The following is a 15,468-nucleotide window of genomic DNA, read 5'->3' on the forward strand; positions in this document are numbered from 1 at the left end:
AGTTGTGGATCTATTTGGGTAGTCGTGTATGCGCACCTTTAGGTGGTCGTTTTTTCAGCTGTCACCAGATAGTTCAATTTGGCTTAATGTTTACATTACGTTCGTGTAAAGAAAATATTAAAAACTACGAAACATAGTTCAAATTTTATTAAACCCATTTATACTGTGTGCACGTTGAACTTCGATCTTCTGAAAGAAAGCTATGGTAAGTTTATGGAGATCGCCGTTTACCTACGACGAACGGCACAGGGCAGAACAACATGAAACCCATGTTTTCGATAATGTTGTCACTGTATGTTTTCCGTGTTGCGAAAAATATAATGATTTACCCTTTTCTCAAGTGTGACAAGTGTGCGAAAGTGCGACTATTACCACTTATGCGTTATTTTCGCTTTACAGAACAAACTAAAGCTCAACCAGAAGGTAAAGGTAAACAAATTCATTTCACTCACACACACGGGAGAGCAGACGGCCATCCGATGCTTACAGGATAATGAATGGAAGCTCGACTTGTCCTGCGATACATACTTCCAAAACCCTGACCTGTACTATCGCGAACTGGACAAGAAGAAAATCGAACAGTTGTTTAGCGTGTATCGTGATCCATCGGACCCGAACAAAATCAACTCGGACGGAGTGGAACGATTTCTAGAGGATCTGCATCTGAATCCGGAGTCCAAGCTGGTGCTGATCATAGCTTGGCGCTTCAAGGCGGAAGCACAGTGTGAGTTCGCTCGGCACGAGTTCATCAACGGGTTTTACGATCTTGGTGTTGATAGCATAGAGAAGCTAAAGGAAAAGTTACCGCGCCTCGAGCAGGAGCTGAAGGACCCGGGACGGTTCAAAGATTTCTATCAATTCACCTTCAATTACGCAAAGGACCCGGGCCAGAAGGGACTCGATCTAGAAATGGCCATCGCGTACTGGAATATTGTACTTAAGGATCGGTTCAAATTTCTAGATTTGTGGTGCAAGTTTCTGGTGGTATGTACTGAGCATCGGGACGAAGCTTGAAGCGTACACGGAACGATTAGCATCTTATATTATTATCTTTTGTGTTTAACATTACAGGAAAACCATAAGCGATCAATTCCGAAAGATACGTGGAATTTGTTACTAGATTTTGCCACCTACATTGACGATAGCATGTCCAACTACGATGCCGAAGGAGCTTGGCCGGTGCTAATCGATGACTTTGTCGAATGGTGCCTGAAACAGAACAAGGTAACCCATCCGTCAGTTATTACTTCCACCACCGGTGGCCACAGTGGAACTGGCATCGGAAGCGGCTCGCATTTGATGCAGCATGTCCCATCCACCTCGGCAATGATGAGCAACGTTTCCGTTCCTGGTGCAGCCACGGCAACCTCCACAACAACGACGACCAACCCGTACGGTGGCAGCCGATCTAGCCCTTATGGTACGGCTGCCGGTAGCACGGGCAATATGTTTTACTAGAGTCACGTCATCAATCACATCAGTCAGTTGTTTAGCCGGCAGTGTGAGGGCAGTCAGTCACAGTCTCTCTTACGTTCCCTTCGCCGATACTGCCTCGTATTTGTCGTTTGGATTCAGCTGCGTGCCGCATAAATTTTTTCATCATATTTTGATCATTTTGCTATAAATTTGCCCATTTTAAATGGGTGGGAAAGCGTTGATGCATGGCGCTGATGTAAATGTGACAGTGCATCGCGAAACGCTTTTCTTCGTCGTGTCGGTGGCTGGTTCCTACCGTGTACAACAAGTGGAATATAAATTTGGTCAATGTCAGCTGGAATTTTTCATGCGATCGCATCTCATTTGATTACATATGAGAGCGTTCTGCGTGCATTCATTTTCACCCTCAACGTCTGTTATATTATGAAATTCAATAGAACACCATCGTGGCTTTTTGGCACAGGCCTGCCAGATCATTGATGATATATGTCCAATCTGTTAAGCAGTTGGAATCTGCGAACCGACGTAATATGTGTACATCGGTCTTCTGTTTCTTTCACGTTTCATCCTTTGGTAAATGGCATGCAAATTTTGGTAGTTCTGTTGATTTTCTGTATATTTTTCTTTTCTGTAGGTTTGCTACATCCCTGAAAATGCGGCAAACTGCAAATATACGCCGGTGAAGGCATAGTAGAAGAGGAAGATTGAACGTAGAACATAAAATGAACCTGGAGAAACTTGAGGGTAACTTTTAAATTTACCTAGAAGCTAGATTCTGCATAACATTGATTTAAACACTAATGGATTACACACCAATAATTAAGCTACAAATGTATCCCTTTTGTCATGCAGTTATTCTTTCTTTCTCGTTTCGCAAAATCCGAAAAATGCTGCGTACCTACTAGTAGACTTTTATTCTTTACTAATTTACAGTATCTATAATGGTACCGCATTTGTTGTTCGTTGTGCACAAAAGAGGAGCAGGCAAATTTGGAGAGCTTCGTTATATGTTTTCTGCCAATGGCATTAGCAAAACATACAAAAAATGGTTTAACAAAATTGTTATCGTAGGCGAATGCTATGCACCTACGCTGTCTTTGGTACGGATTCAATGTTGACAAATTAAAGAGAATCAATTCGCGTGAGTTTCGTTCGGTGTCAGACTCTGCTTTCGCGTGCGATATCGTGCCAATCCCGTGCGCAATAGTTCACGATTTTCAAAGCTCCATGTGCCAACGGCCAATCCCGTGCAGACAGCACCAATCAACAGATGCCATAGAATTGATCGTTCCCCAAAATACGATTCGGATATCTTGCAGATAATGCCGCATACAATCAATACGCTGAGGTACATCGGCCCCGGCAAAGATTTTCGTAACGGTATCATTCCCACCGTCCGGAAGTGCTTGTTAATATAGAAGACGCTATAACTGATACGGAAGCTCATGTTGCAGCAATTTGCCAATATAAATCCGACCGGTCCGAACCAGTTAGTAAGCTGGTAGGACAGCAACAGAAATGTGACGGAGAAGAAAGCCATGTAGTAGTTGTACGTATCGATTTGTTTCGATGTGTTCGTCGCAAACATATACCCCTCGGAAATACCGTTCGGGGCAAGTAGAACGATTGCAAGACTGTGCCATCGGAGCAATAGCTCGGGAAGCCCACCTTCGACAAAATCTGCTCCACCATACAGTAGCAATACCGTCCCGGAATAGCTTTGCGCAAAAACGAATGCTAGCAGACCGATTGAGGTCACCGTTTTCATAACGTACGCAAGAACGTCCGATGCTTCCTGCACCATTTCACGCTTCTGTTCCACTAGTGTCATATCGCGTGCAATAGTTTGGGTGAAATAAAAGTAGCTGCTGTCTTCTATTGGACGGAAGATGAACCGAGCAGCTAGGCTACCCATGTTGTTAACGACATCATATGTTGCCTGCTCGCTAAATGTCAGCACCGGGCTGACAGACATCACATACTTTTCACCCTCAGTCAACACCTGCTTTAGGATGCCTTGCTTTGCAAAGCTAAGTACCAGCGTTTGCAGATCGGAATTGAAAATGGAGTTCTGGAAAGTGGACATGTACATGTTTGTAAGATTAAAAGTGAACACGTGGCCATTTCTACGGATTGTATACTTACGGAATTGGGTAACACTCCCGGTAGCATTTGTTTGATGGAAACAAACGGGAAATCGTCCATATTTTCAAAGTGCTGTCCATACCGATCACGCAGCACATACTTATCATCCACCTTTTTTAGTTCTTTACGGTAGCGTAGCAATTTCGGTATGTAGAAATAGTAGAACGCATAGTTTCCGACGATGATTGTGCACGCACTGGTGATTTGTGCGATTCCAAAAGCGTAGATTGTAACGTCTTTGTTCATCAGCACAATCAAGATGAAAATGAACGATCGTATGAAGATATGTCCGGTATCGAGAATGACTTTAAGCTTCACAAAACAAAACACCTGTCCCACAAAAATTGGTGCTTCTGCCGTCATTTCGATGATACAAGAAAAGGCAATCGCGAAGCAACCGAACCGATACTGTTCGGCATAGATAGCATCAACTGCCGAAAGCCAGTTAAGCCAAATGTATAAGCAAGGGATGGCAAGCATAAAACACACGGGAACGCTGAAATCAAAGCAGAGAAAATGGACATGCATTGTAGACAATTGATGTGCTATTCGTAAGAAAACGAACGAGAACTTACGTTATCCATAGCTGGTTTATAAGTTGTGCCCAACTGCATTGCTTGTTATGGCTCGAACTGAGAGCGGATCGGATGATTGCCTCTTTCGAAAGGAAAAGCAGAGTACTCTCTAGCAGTAGTAACCGAACGTTCGTGATTCCCAGCACTTCCCGCCCAACGTTCCGCACAATGAATGCGTTGATGGCAAATGTTATACATCGACATAAAATCTGAAAGGAGGTAATGTATCCGCACTTGCTTTGAAACAAAAAAGTGTAGAATATCTTTCGCAATACCTGGAAAATGATGCTGAAGGACGCATTCTGCAAGCTGCTTACTAGAACATTACGACCCATAGTGAATTAAATGTATGCCTATTTTCAACTAAACACGTAACAAATGACACACGACACACATGCAACGATGATGGGAACTTATCTGGAGCTAAAAAGAGCCAATTTTCTTATTGCTTCGAAGCACAACTGATTACATCCTTGCCTTCGGACTCAAAGTTGCCGTGGCCTTGGGAAGGAAATTTGCTTGCCACCGGGGACACTTTATTTATGTTTACCGAGCTTGACTGGGACAGCTGATTTGTGCCGTGTTCAATTGTTGTGACGTTGGAAGGCGATTCGACAAATTTGACAGCTGACAGCACATTTCGTTCAAAACATTCGCACCTCACCCTTTGGCACTTCTGGTGTGTGTTTTCCGACACAGTTGTCGAATTGCAGTCGGTCCATCTGCAATATTGGCGAGTGCCGCATCTGTTTTGCCGTGTGAAGATAACAGTGATTGTTGATATAATTATCACATCCCTGCCCGCACGCTTAAACGTCCTATTATCGGTCCAGTTCGTTTAATCGAGATTACGTGAATTTCGGCAACATCAGGTTCAAGTTTTTTTTTGTTTACAACATTACATTGCGCGGTGCTGAAAGTGTACAAAAAATGCCCGCAACAGTGGAGAACGTCTCAGCGGATAGCGATAAACACAGCAGTGATACGACGGCTGTTGTTTTCCACAATGATCACGTCTTCAGTGCGGGAGGAGATGGAAAAGTGAAGGTAAATATGAAGGTACTGGGTGCCTTTTTCCCATAAACGGGATGTTTTCGTAACGCTGGCATCTAGAAAAAGAGTATTCTAGAATAGGCAGTGGGACGATCTAAATTTAGTTTCTCATTTCGATCTGACTTACACTTCCGATCGTCGTCATCTCGAAAGTAAAAGATGCCAAGTCAAATGATGGTACAAACTGATATGGCATCTTTTGATTTTGGAGATAGCGCCTATCTTTCGAATGTATGTTATCCCCTGTAGTCGATCATGCACCGTGGATCAACATATACATAATTGTATTAAAATCAAATCATTTCCTATTCACACCGATCGGGTATAGGGGATGCATTACGTTTGTGAATTATATGTTTGCTTGATATTTTAGGTATGGACTACCGATTTACGATTGGTTAGGGAGCTTACTCCTCATGAGGGTTATATTTATGCCATGGTAGTCGACTCGAAAGGACAGCTTTATACGAGTAGTTGTGATGGAACGATCAAATGCCTTACGAACCCGCTCACCAGCGATGAGTGCAAGGAACTCCTGAAATGCAACGATGAGATTGAATGTTTGTTCGTAGATCCCAAGGATAATCTATACAGTGGCGATGATAAGGGCATTATAACGATGTGGATCGATCAACGTATCAAGTATAAGTTTAACGTTGTCGAGCAGGTACGCTCGATGGCCATACAAAACAACATAATTTACTCTATTCGGGATAACGATCTCACTGTGACTGAAATTATCGAAGGTTCCGCTTCGGGTCGATTTATGACAAAAGCGTCTATCCCGGGCCGGTGTCCAGTACGGCTTTGTGGAGTGTGTACCGAAGATGGCGTTTACAACAATGTTGCTATCCTAACGCGAGATGGACTGGGTGTTGCTATGATAAGAAATAGCAAAAAGGAGCAATACCCCGTCATATGGACCAAAGAGGTTTGCAACCAAAGAAAAAGATAGAAGTTAAAAAACAAAAATTCGATTGAATTGTGCTTGGTTTATTGCAGAGTGCGCATAGCATGATTATTAACGCCATGGTTGCGAAGGATGACTACCTGTACACTGCAGGCTACGATGGAACAATTAAACAGTGGTTAGACCTGGATGCAAAGGAACCAAAGCTGAATGGCGAAGCTGTACTTGGTACTAGTGGTGTCTGTATTAATTCCATTGCCATTGGAGCCGATAAAACGTGTGTGTATGCTGGATGCAGCAATGGTACACTTCAGTTGGTGAAATTCGTCTAGCTTGTCCTGCCGAGCGATATTTGTAGAGAAAGACATGGTCGCTAGCGAATAGATGCCATTGTGCCATCGGGAAACGGGCATAGTCAAGCTGATTGGGTATATGCTTGCCTCTAGATTGTCATCTACTACTACTGCTACTACTCGAACTACTATCGTACGCAAGTTACTATGGCGCTCGTCGCGAAAGGACGATTGCGCAAAAGAAAAAAAAAACGATAAGTTGCTTTGATGGAAAGTGCTTGTGGTTTTACATTAATTTATCAACTACCTATGGGAGCCAAAGGATTCAATAGCACGTACGGGAAGCAAATGGTACCAAAGTTGCAAAGTTTGCTGTGGAAACGTATGCGAAATAAAATGAATGCCATTTTTTAATACCAAACAGTTTGTTTTGTTAACAGCCTACAAAATGCTACAACAATTAAAACATTGTTGGATTTCATCGATATTTCAATGCACAACATTTCAGATAAATTGTGTTCAAATGAGCTGTTATCGAAAAGCCTATTGGATTCACAACCCGTTCGTCAATATATAAACCTTGTCATGATGATTAGAGAAAACGTCAGTATCGGTGTCAGCATGCTTTTGTTTGTTTTTTTTTGTTCATTCCATTCAAGCAATTGCTGGTCGTGTGCTCTGGAAAAGGGACGATCATTCGCAAAGTTAGTTCACTACTTTCGTCAAATCTAATCTAAACTCAGAAAAGCCGCAACATGGAAACAATAGCAGAGCAGAGCGGCATTTTTCCGAAACTAAACGTTGAAGAAGAACCAGAACTAAGTGCCACAGAAGTTGAATCGATGTGTATGAGCTGCCAAGAAAATGTAAGTGAACCGGGAGCACGAACATGAAAGTTGGGTTAAGGTTCCCCGTATACCAGGACACTGATTATGTGAATATTTTGCGTTTCTTATTGCAGGGTATCACTCGATTGTTGCTTACTCAAATTCCGTTCTACAAAGAAGTAGTCATTATGTCGTTTTCCTGTGACCATTGTGGCTACGAGAACAATGAAATTCAGCCGGGTGGTGAGATAGCCCCGAAGGGTGTCGAAATTCAAACTACGATTGTGACTGCCCGTGATCTAAATAGACGCGTGGTGAAGTCAGATTTCTCCAGCATTCGTATAGAAGAACTTGATTTCGAAATCCCGGCCCAATCGCAGAAGGGCGAGGTCACCACAGTGGAGGGTATTATTGATCGCGTCATACGTGGCTTGGATCAGGATCAACCCGTTCGTCGGATACAGCATCCGCAAGCAGCGGAGCAGATCGATACCTTTATAACAAATTTGCAGACAGTGAAGGAATTGGAACGACCCTTCACGCTGACGATAACAGACATTTCCGGAAACAGTTTTGTCGAGAATCTAAACGCACCGCACAAGGATCCAGCTATTACGATATCGCACTTTCAACGGACGAAGGAACAAAATCATTTATTGGGTATTTTTACGCACGACGAAGTTTCAGAGGAACCGAAAAATGCGGTTGAAGAAGCGGTTAAGCTAGAAACCGTAGCAGAAGAGGTGGACAGTCTACTAAAACCGATTCGCGAAGGTGCCTGGCCGCTGGAGGAGCTTCAGGGAGAGGTATTGCAGTTCCAGACCGATTGTCCCGAATGTGCTGCTGCGTGTGACACCAACATGAAAGTTACCACAATTCCTCATTTTAAAGAAGTAGTGATTATGGCCACGGTGTGCGATAATTGTGGTCTGCGTACGAACGAAGTCAAACCGGGTGGTGGCATCGAGGAGCTGGGAGTAAAAATAGAAGTAACCGTACGGGGTAAGATCGATTTTGCGCGGGACGTATTGAAATCGGAATCTTGCAGTTTGCATATTCGTGAGTTAGAATGCGAGGTCGGTGCCGGTGCCCTCGGGGGAAGGTTTACCACGATCGAAGGCTTGCTGACAGCCATGCGCGAGCAGTTGGTGGAAAGTACGGGGATGTTCATGGATTCCAATGATGTGGAAACGAAGGATCGAATGGATAAGTTTTTCGGTCAGCTAGACGCTGCAATCGCAGGCAGTAAACAGCTAACGATAGTGATGGATGATCCAACCGGTAACAGCTATGTACAGTCGCTGAATGATGATGGTACACCCGATACGGCTTTAAGGATAATTCGTTACCATCGCTCGTACGAACAGAACGAAGAATTGGGTTTGAACGACATGAAAACGGAAAATTATGGCGAAGAATCGACTGATAACGCGGGAAAGGGTGATTGTTGAGCATACAATTCTTATCGAAATAAACGATGGGTAAATGGTCGACAAATTGTATGTGTATATTGATACAATAAATATCAATCTTTTTATTTCTCCACCGGTCCCGTCCCTTGTTGGTTCTGCGTATCAGCGTCTTCTCGGATAACCGTTTCACCGTCCAGCTTCTTCAGCGGCAGCAACCGTTTGCTGGCCTCCGCACGCCAGATACTCTCTTCCATTGATTCAACCAGTGGATTTCCAGCAAAAAGTAAATCTTCTAACATGGGCAAATCAGCTAGCCGGTTGAATTCCACCCAATCTTTGACCAAGTTGTTGCTCATGTAGAGGACCTTCAGCTTTTTCAGAACACTAATGCCTTTCAGTTTCTCCACTAGATTATAACTAATCCAGAGTTCTTCCAGCGTGTCACTAACTCCTTCTAGTCCGGAAATAGCTTTGATGTAATTGCGTCCTAAAGATAGCACCCGCAGGTTCTTCATGCCGCTTAAACCATAAATTTTATCGATCATGTTTGTTGAAAGTGATAGTTTGCTAGGAAAAACATAAACCGATGGTCCTTTATATGCTTTATCCGTTTTTCTCAAGAAAGATGCAATACTCACTGGCAAGCGGTCAGTGTCGAGAATGTAGTATCCATTTTTTCTATGGGTGGCCACTGGAAACAGAGATCAATCTCTTTTTCATCACAAGAATTAGTTTTTGTACGGTCTTCCAAGCGTTTGAGTGCTTCTTTGATGGTGGTTGCCTTTGCCATTTCACTGGGCAAAAGTACAGTACAGAAAAAGTAGTGGATCGTTTTATGCTCACACCTTGCCCAATAAGTTTGAGAAAATGAAAAAGATTGAGGAAAATAGCACAAACATAAATAATAACCCCCGTTGCCATGGAGAGAAAGAGAACATACTAGAAACGTGCATGCATGTTGGTACAGGTGTGTGTATGTACTCAACAGACGAACCACCGACGAACAGCCGACAGGCAAACAAAAAATCTGTCTCACGAGCGACCGTGACAGGACTCGAACCTGCAATCTTCGGATCCGAAGTCCGACGCCTTCTCCATTAGGCCACACGGCCAAGCTGGAGGGAGGGCAAAATTTACGCTATAAATACACTACCTACGTTTTACTGCTAAGTTTCCTTTTTTGCTTTTCTTTTCCATATCACAAAATTATTTTTAAATTCACAATGTTAAAATATTCCGAATGGTTGGATTTATTTTATTCTTCATGATTGTGGACAATTGAAAATTATTCTCTGTCAACTTTTCTCCGTTGGTCCGGCTCTCCAAAATATCTCAACAATTTATCGTATTTGGGTACTTCGAACTATTTGTTCCTTTAGAACCAGAATACTATTGCGCTGCTCCGGGGGCAATAGGTTAATCTGTTCATCTGACAGCTGAAGCACTTGCATGATAAGTGCGGCCTTTTCTTGATCGGTGGCATCACTTGGAAGTGGATCCAAATTCAGCCCGGATGATGCTGCTGACAACGATGCGTCACTGGGTGGTGGGACCATCGGTCTTCCAACACCGCCACCTGGTTGATTTGCATTGGGTGCAAAATGACCACCGGTGGCATTCATTAGACGAGGATCCTTCCCCATACGTGGATCGACAGGCCGCTGCCGAGGATCGGTTGGAAATGGTGCTGCATTCTGAGGAAGCGGCGTAGGTCTTTGTGCCGCCTGGCCACCAGCTGCAAATCGATTCCGATGATCATAATCATTTGCACCCGATGCGCCCTGCCGTCCGAGCCTAGGATCCACATTTGGACGAAAGTTTTCGGCATTCCCATTGGCACCGAACGGTGGCATGAATTGTGCCGAATTTCCCTGCATTCCGCCTTGAGGTTGGTTTTGTTGGAATTGCTCGTTAAAGTTGGGAGCTGATTGTGATTTATACAGAAACGAATAAGCCGCTGCTGGATCAATCGCCTTGGTGAGCACTTGTACTTGAAGCAGTGCGTAAGCTAGCTGAGGGTTTTGTACCAACAGGTGGCGCGCCTCGAACAGGTTTGTCTGAACCAACTGTTTCATCTGCATCATTAGCTCGTGTAACCGTTCCGGTGGCATGCTGCTAACATGTTTCGTGATGACCTCCGGGGCATGTTGCGGCGAGCAGTGGTCGCCGTACGGACTTTCGGCACGAGTAACATGCAGCAGTGCAGCCATTTCCATGCGCGACTTTTCCGTGCACGCATTGTCCACGCGAAGTGGCCTTCCACCGAACACGTACCCATTGAGGTTACGCATAGCACTGAGAGCCGTCTCTTTATCTTTATACTCGCAAAAACCATAGCCTTTTGGTTTACCAGTTTCACGATCATACACCAATCTAGGACAAAATAGTAAAATGTAAGAGAATATACCCACAACATTGCAGAAAATTTATTGGCATCTTTACTTACTTCATGGATAGCACCAGACCAACCTCACAAAAAATTTCTTTCAATGCCTCCTCGGTGGCATCATACGGTATGTTGCCCACGAACACCGAACGCATCGATTTATCCATAATACCCGGATCATGGTTGCGATCGCCCATTGTATATTAATGCAATACAAAATATATTGTTTTTCTTAGCTCTGCCGATGCACCGATGCCACACAAGAAAGTGGGATAATTTTGAGTAAAAAGATGCGAAACTAGGCTGTACCAAAGGGCACCGTTTGACGTTTCTGCTTTTGACATAAACGTCCCGCAAGGAATTCGAATGTTTACCTTTTCGTGAGAATATTGTATCGGGAAAAATGAAATTGAATGGTTAAAGTAATTGGTTAAAAAATGTATTATTCCTGAAATCTTGGCAATCAAACCTCAAGGCGAAATGTTTTCCTACATCCAGTACTCAACGATGAAGTATTTCGCTGCGCTAAAACATGTAAGTAAAAAATAATAACTTATAAATATTCCTAAGGATCTAGCAACGATCATCCAAACAGCACCATAGTTTGTTGTAACACATTGGCCAAACTAACAGTAGGATTGATCTATTTTGCACTTTTCCTCAAACCACCTCGACATAAACTGATTCTTCGCGGAAAGCGATTCGTAGCTAACCCTATGTAGGTCAGATTTTGGCACTGGAAAAATCCGCTTCATATCGCCACGACTCATGTGCTCACGATAAGCGCGTTTCAGATCGTCCAGATCGGTTTCCTCCAGACAGGTGCTGCAGAGCTGGCATTCAACTGGAGCGCAAGATTCAGTACAGGGCGGTTCAGCGCATTGATTAGCAGCGGTTGCTAGATTTTTAAACGATGTCAGCATTGCTTCCGTATCTGGTTGTTGCTTGCGCAACGAATTTCGCCTTATGCTCGATCCCACACCGACGAGCTGAAACAGATGGTAAATCACTTGCTCGTACAGAAGCCGGTTCGGTTTGAAGTGGGCGGACGAAAGGTTTGGGCTCATGTTTGCTTCCATCAGGTACACCTTTAGCTGATTGTCAACAACCAAGTCGAAACGCATCATTTCGAAAAAATTTCGCTTGTTGGCATAACGGGATAGCAGACCCGCAAGTAACGGCTCTTTCTTGAGAATCAATAATCGTATAGCATCTTCCACTTGCTCCCAGATCGTGCTGGGCTCGCGTCCCATGCTTCTGATGTATGCATCAAAGGAATCCTTCATTCCGAATCCGTACTTTGTGTAGTACTGGCTCAGGGAAGGTACCTCCCAGGTCGGCAGGTAATCGTCTCCCACGATATACTTGTCCACGTCTGAAGCATTGAATGGGTAGTAGGGCACGGGGCAGTAGCGGAATAAAATATCTCCCTTATAGATGTACACTCGCAGCGGATCAAGCGACGTTATCACAGTGTACACGCCTATATCAAATTTGTACCCATCGACCAGCAGTGGGTCGTCGATAAATTCCTGGATAAAAGTATCATTACTGCTGAAATCGATCTCATCGATTCCCTTAATTTGTATGTGGCGATGTTGATTATTTTTCTGGACAAATTGCTTGCCCGGATTTGCTGCCGCGTATTCTCGAAACTGGGTCGATTCAGCTGGCAGTTTAAATGCAGCGGGAATGTACTGCAGCCGAGTGGTGGAAAGATCCACCTTATTCGTTATGTAACCGGAACCTGGAAAATGATTTACCAGTTGATGACGCTTCATATGCTGCAGGTTTACCTTACGAAAAGGATAATCATGTGCCCACAGTAGATCCCAATCGGTTGTATCGTTGCCGGTCTGTTCCACACCGATTCGTTGCAGTACATTGTGCACATGCAACAGGTGACCTCCAGTAGGGTTCCTGCCAAACACCCAATACTTTGGGCGTGTCTCGTGGGAAACAATTTTCTTCTCCACAAACTGTACCTCGGGCTCACATTGTTGCGTTGGTAATTGAAGGTTAAGTACAGACTTCAACGCATCTTTCGGAAGACACTGCACTAGCGTTACAGCAGCGACAGTCACCGTGATGAACAAGATCTGTCCCGTCGTTGTGCGCAGATCGAAAAAGCTTGCTCGCTCTTCTTCAACGCGCTTATTATGCACCGATGCCGAAGATTTTGAACATCGAGATTTGTTACCATCCTCGGTGCTGGTTCTATCATCAGGCTGAAAAATAATGTAGAGAAATTTGATGTATTTTTTTTAAAAAGTAGGTTGAACAATTTTCTACTTGAAAGCGATGCAATGTTTCGCATCTGGATTTGTTACCTTTTTCGTGACCTCTTTTCTTTTATCGGTCATAATTGAAATGCAATGCCCATGCCAATACGAAAACACCAGACAAAGAATAGCGATCGTTCACGGGTGTGTTTATTTAATTGAACTGGAATTAGAATGCGTTGTACATTTTCGATCGAACAGGTTTTCAGGTTCGTCGCTTGATCAAGCGCACATTCACCTTCGAAGTGGAATCTGATCAGTGGCCCGCAAGCAGCAAGCAGCAACAACATAATGCAGAGTGAAGGCAATAAATTTGGATCATTATTTTATCATTACAAGACGTCTACATCACAGTAAATGTGAAAGAGGTCTTAGCGACAAGTGGAATTATTTGTATTTATTTGCTAAATAGGTCAAAGTGTCCTCGCCGATTCTAATTAGTTATGAGAAGCTGGATTTACAACCACTGAAATGCATTTTATTGAAATGCCACGAGTGACAGTTACGAGTTTGTTTACGTGCGCAGCTGTCATTGGAACATGTGTGCGTGTTTTGGTTAGGTTGCCGGCAAGCGACTCAAGCAAGCAGCTAAATAACATACTGGTAATTTCTTACCTTAATCTTTTAAGATGTTTTACATTATTGGTCTGGGTCTTGGTGATCCGGAGGACATCACTGTGAAAGGGTTGAACATCATCAAACAGTGTGAACGCGTTTATCTAGAATCGTACACATCGATTTTATGCTGTGGACAGGAGAAATTGGTAGGGAGAAGCTGGATATTTAAAACGAAAATAGATGAAATCAATCAAGCACTATCAATGGACTTTTGTTGCAGGAAGAATTCTATGGCAGAAAACTTATTCTTGCCGATCGAGAAATGGTCGAACAACGGGCGGATGAAATTTTGGAAGCTGCCGACATTCAATCGATAGCTTTCTTGGTCGTTGGAGATCCGTTTGGGGCCACCACTCACACTGATCTGATCCTTCGAGCTAAGGAGAAAGGCATAAAAACTTCCATTGTTCACAATGCGTCGATTATGAATGCGATTGGATGCTGCGGGTTACAACTGTATCATTTCGGCGAAACGGTTTCCATTCCCTACTGGGATGATAGCTGGAAACCGGATAGCTTTTACGATAAAATCGTAGCAAATCTGCAACACGGACTGCACACATTATGTCTTTTGGATATAAAAGTTAAAGAACCAACGTTGGAGTCGTTGATGAAGAAAAAACGCGAATACATGCCTCCCCGCTTTATGTCGGTAAGTGAAGCGGCCGAACAGTTGCTAGCGATTGTCGCCAACAAGTCGCCCAGTGAGGCAGATAATAAACGTCTCCAGAAAGAGCATGGGCTTAATGAAAATTCGCTGGTAGTTGGGCTCGCCCGTGTGGGTCATGAAACGCAGCAAATTGCAGCCTGTTCTCTGAGAGAAATGAAGGATTTCGATCTTGGACCACCGTTACACTCGCTCATCATTCCCAATAGGAATCTGCATCCATTGGAACAGGAGTTCTTACAACAGTTTAGCGAGCTAAACCAACAATTATTGTAAAACATCGTTGAACCTTCCTTGGAAAATGCCAGTTCCACCGATTGTTTTTAGCACCTGGAAAATGAAATAAAGTTTATGTACATAGCTACAAAAGAAAACAGTAAATCATTTTTTGCTGTGTTTAGTTCTGTCGGGCAACAAAGAAGTGTTAATCATATGGCGACGGGATTTTATCGCTACCGGCGATACCATGAAGCCTCCGTCCCAGCCAAATTGACATCGGGACGGTCAAAGTTCAAGGGTATCGTTTGTTTGGTTCCTTGTCTTAGGATGACGTGCCTTAAGGCGTGGCGTGCTGGATTAATCATAAAATTTGAATCCACCCCAGTTCAACGACTTTTGATTGGCGTACAGTGTCCTTGAAATCTTTCTACCGCTGAACTGTTACCGTGTCTGGAGCCCAAAAGGAAAACTGGATTTGGACTAATGTTACGCTAATGTGTAATTAAATAATTACTTTTTTCTATTTGATATAACAAATATGCAACTTTGATTTTGTCTAGGAAGAGATTTTTTAACAAATTTAAAGCCTACAGTAGATTAAGTAAAATTTCCACGTATTTTTGATTATTATTTATTGACCGGCA

At 43.5% G+C, this 15,468-nt stretch overlaps 8 protein-coding genes and 1 non-coding gene across 11 annotated transcripts; 4 read left to right on the plus strand and 5 right to left on the minus strand.

Annotated features, from left to right (window-relative positions):
* Positions 1-66: 66 nt before the first annotated feature.
* Positions 67-2,272, plus strand: LOC128310530 (DCN1-like protein 1). Its single transcript, XM_053047190.1, has 3 exons — positions 67-205; positions 400-984; positions 1,072-2,272. Exons 1-3 carry the CDS (start codon positions 203-205, stop codon positions 1,456-1,458), a joined length of 975 nt encoding a protein of 324 aa, XP_052903150.1. The 5' UTR covers positions 67-202; the 3' UTR covers positions 1,459-2,272.
* A 74-nt stretch (positions 2,273-2,346) lies between these two features.
* On the minus strand, positions 2,347-4,696 carry LOC128296958 (protein RFT1 homolog). Its single transcript, XM_053032499.1, has 4 exons — positions 4,433-4,696; positions 4,158-4,366; positions 3,583-4,078; positions 2,347-3,508 (listed from the first exon to the last, which is right to left on the minus strand). The coding sequence occupies exons 1-4, from the start codon at positions 4,490-4,492 to the stop codon at positions 2,570-2,572; spliced, it is 1,704 nt and encodes a 567-aa protein (XP_052888459.1). The 5' UTR covers positions 4,493-4,696; the 3' UTR covers positions 2,347-2,569.
* A 176-nt stretch (positions 4,697-4,872) lies between these two features.
* On the plus strand, positions 4,873-6,812 carry LOC128297200 (uncharacterized). Its single transcript, XM_053032800.1, has 3 exons — positions 4,873-5,204; positions 5,584-6,141; positions 6,213-6,812. Exons 1-3 carry the CDS (start codon positions 5,088-5,090, stop codon positions 6,450-6,452), a joined length of 915 nt encoding a protein of 304 aa, XP_052888760.1. The 5' UTR covers positions 4,873-5,087; the 3' UTR covers positions 6,453-6,812.
* A 267-nt stretch (positions 6,813-7,079) lies between these two features.
* LOC128310378 (zinc finger protein ZPR1) lies at positions 7,080-8,785 on the plus strand. Of its 2 annotated transcripts, XM_053047004.1 has the most exons (3): positions 7,080-7,279; positions 7,375-7,920; positions 7,984-8,785. In XM_053047004.1, exons 1-3 carry the CDS (start codon positions 7,169-7,171, stop codon positions 8,689-8,691), a joined length of 1,365 nt encoding a protein of 454 aa, XP_052902964.1. In that variant the 5' UTR covers positions 7,080-7,168; the 3' UTR covers positions 8,692-8,785. The 2 variants fall into 2 exon arrangements, with proteins under 2 accessions (XP_052902964.1, XP_052902963.1); XM_053047003.1 differs by having other exon boundaries at positions 7,375-8,785.
* On the minus strand, positions 8,775-9,442 carry LOC128310380 (dynein axonemal light chain 1). The gene is made up of 2 exons (XM_053047005.1): positions 9,291-9,442; positions 8,775-9,219 (listed from the first exon to the last, which is right to left on the minus strand). The coding sequence occupies exons 1-2, from the start codon at positions 9,440-9,442 to the stop codon at positions 8,775-8,777; spliced, it is 597 nt and encodes a 198-aa protein (XP_052902965.1).
* Positions 9,443-9,691: 249 nt separating this feature from the next.
* Positions 9,692-9,764, minus strand: Trnar-ucg (transfer RNA arginine (anticodon UCG)). The gene has a single exon. It is a non-coding gene; the product is annotated as a tRNA-Arg (tRNA).
* A 137-nt stretch (positions 9,765-9,901) lies between these two features.
* Positions 9,902-11,298, minus strand: LOC128296936 (cleavage stimulation factor subunit 2 tau variant-like). The gene is made up of 2 exons (XM_053032468.1): positions 11,099-11,298; positions 9,902-11,025 (listed from the first exon to the last, which is right to left on the minus strand). The coding sequence occupies exons 1-2, from the start codon at positions 11,233-11,235 to the stop codon at positions 9,993-9,995; spliced, it is 1,170 nt and encodes a 389-aa protein (XP_052888428.1). The 5' UTR covers positions 11,236-11,298; the 3' UTR covers positions 9,902-9,992.
* A 143-nt stretch (positions 11,299-11,441) lies between these two features.
* Positions 11,442-14,968, plus strand: LOC128310710 (diphthine methyl ester synthase). 2 transcript variants are annotated; one of them, XM_053047414.1, is made up of 2 exons: positions 11,442-11,572; positions 14,159-14,968. In XM_053047414.1, exons 1-2 carry the CDS (start codon positions 11,519-11,521, stop codon positions 14,879-14,881), a joined length of 777 nt encoding a protein of 258 aa, XP_052903374.1. In that variant the 5' UTR covers positions 11,442-11,518; the 3' UTR covers positions 14,882-14,968. The 2 variants fall into 2 exon arrangements, with proteins under 2 accessions (XP_052903374.1, XP_052903373.1); XM_053047413.1 differs by lacking the exon at positions 11,442-11,572 and adding an exon at positions 13,867-14,084.
* Positions 11,462-13,401, minus strand: LOC128310709 (probable tubulin polyglutamylase ttll-15). Its single transcript, XM_053047412.1, has 2 exons — positions 13,369-13,401; positions 11,462-13,266 (listed from the first exon to the last, which is right to left on the minus strand). The coding sequence occupies exons 1-2, from the start codon at positions 13,399-13,401 to the stop codon at positions 11,665-11,667; spliced, it is 1,635 nt and encodes a 544-aa protein (XP_052903372.1). The 3' UTR covers positions 11,462-11,664.
* Positions 14,969-15,468: the final 500 nt, after the last annotated feature.

This window comes from Anopheles moucheti, chromosome 2 (genome assembly GCF_943734755.1).
Source record: "Anopheles moucheti chromosome 2, idAnoMoucSN_F20_07, whole genome shotgun sequence".
Classification (NCBI taxonomy): domain Eukaryota; kingdom Metazoa; phylum Arthropoda; class Insecta; order Diptera; family Culicidae; genus Anopheles; species Anopheles moucheti.

Coding starts and splice junctions, on each gene's coding strand:
- LOC128310530 (XM_053047190.1), top strand. Junction 985..1,071: donor TGTGGTGCAAGTTTCTGGTG/GTATGTACTGAG, acceptor TTAACATTACAG/GAAAACCATAAGCGATCAAT.
- LOC128296958 (XM_053032499.1), bottom strand. CDS start 4,492: ATGGGTCGTAATGTTCTAGTAAGCAGCTTGCAGAATGCGTCCTTCAGC. Junction 4,079..4,157: donor ATAAACCAGCTATGGATAAC/GTAAGTTCTCGT, acceptor CTTTGATTTCAG/CGTTCCCGTGTGTTTTATGC. Junction 3,509..3,582: donor CGGGAGTGTTACCCAATTCC/GTAAGTATACAA, acceptor TCCACTTTCCAG/AACTCCATTTTCAATTCCGA.
- LOC128297200 (XM_053032800.1), top strand. CDS start 5,088: ATGCCCGCAACAGTGGAGAACGTCTCAGCGGATAGCGATAAACACAGC. Junction 5,205..5,583: donor GAGGAGATGGAAAAGTGAAG/GTAAATATGAAG, acceptor TTGATATTTTAG/GTATGGACTACCGATTTACG. Junction 6,142..6,212: donor CCGTCATATGGACCAAAGAG/GTTTGCAACCAA, acceptor GGTTTATTGCAG/AGTGCGCATAGCATGATTAT.
- LOC128310378 (XM_053047003.1), top strand. CDS start 7,169: ATGGAAACAATAGCAGAGCAGAGCGGCATTTTTCCGAAACTAAACGTT. Junction 7,280..7,374: donor GTATGAGCTGCCAAGAAAAT/GTAAGTGAACCG, acceptor TTCTTATTGCAG/GGTATCACTCGATTGTTGCT.
- LOC128310380 (XM_053047005.1), bottom strand. CDS start 9,442: ATGGCAAAGGCAACCACCATCAAAGAAGCACTCAAACGCTTGGAAGAC. Junction 9,220..9,290: donor TCGACACTGACCGCTTGCCA/GTGAGTATTGCA, acceptor TGTTTTTCCTAG/CAAACTATCACTTTCAACAA.
- LOC128296936 (XM_053032468.1), bottom strand. CDS start 11,235: ATGGGCGATCGCAACCATGATCCGGGTATTATGGATAAATCGATGCGT. Junction 11,026..11,098: donor GGTCTGGTGCTATCCATGAA/GTAAGTAAAGAT, acceptor ATTTTGTCCTAG/ATTGGTGTATGATCGTGAAA.
- LOC128310709 (XM_053047412.1), bottom strand. CDS start 13,401: ATGACCGATAAAAGAAAAGAGGTCACGAAAAAG. Junction 13,267..13,368: donor GAAAAGAGGTCACGAAAAAG/GTAACAAATCCA, acceptor ATTATTTTTCAG/CCTGATGATAGAACCAGCAC.
- LOC128310710 (XM_053047413.1), top strand. CDS start 13,950: ATGTTTTACATTATTGGTCTGGGTCTTGGTGATCCGGAGGACATCACT. Junction 14,085..14,158: donor GCTGTGGACAGGAGAAATTG/GTAGGGAGAAGC, acceptor CTTTTGTTGCAG/GAAGAATTCTATGGCAGAAA.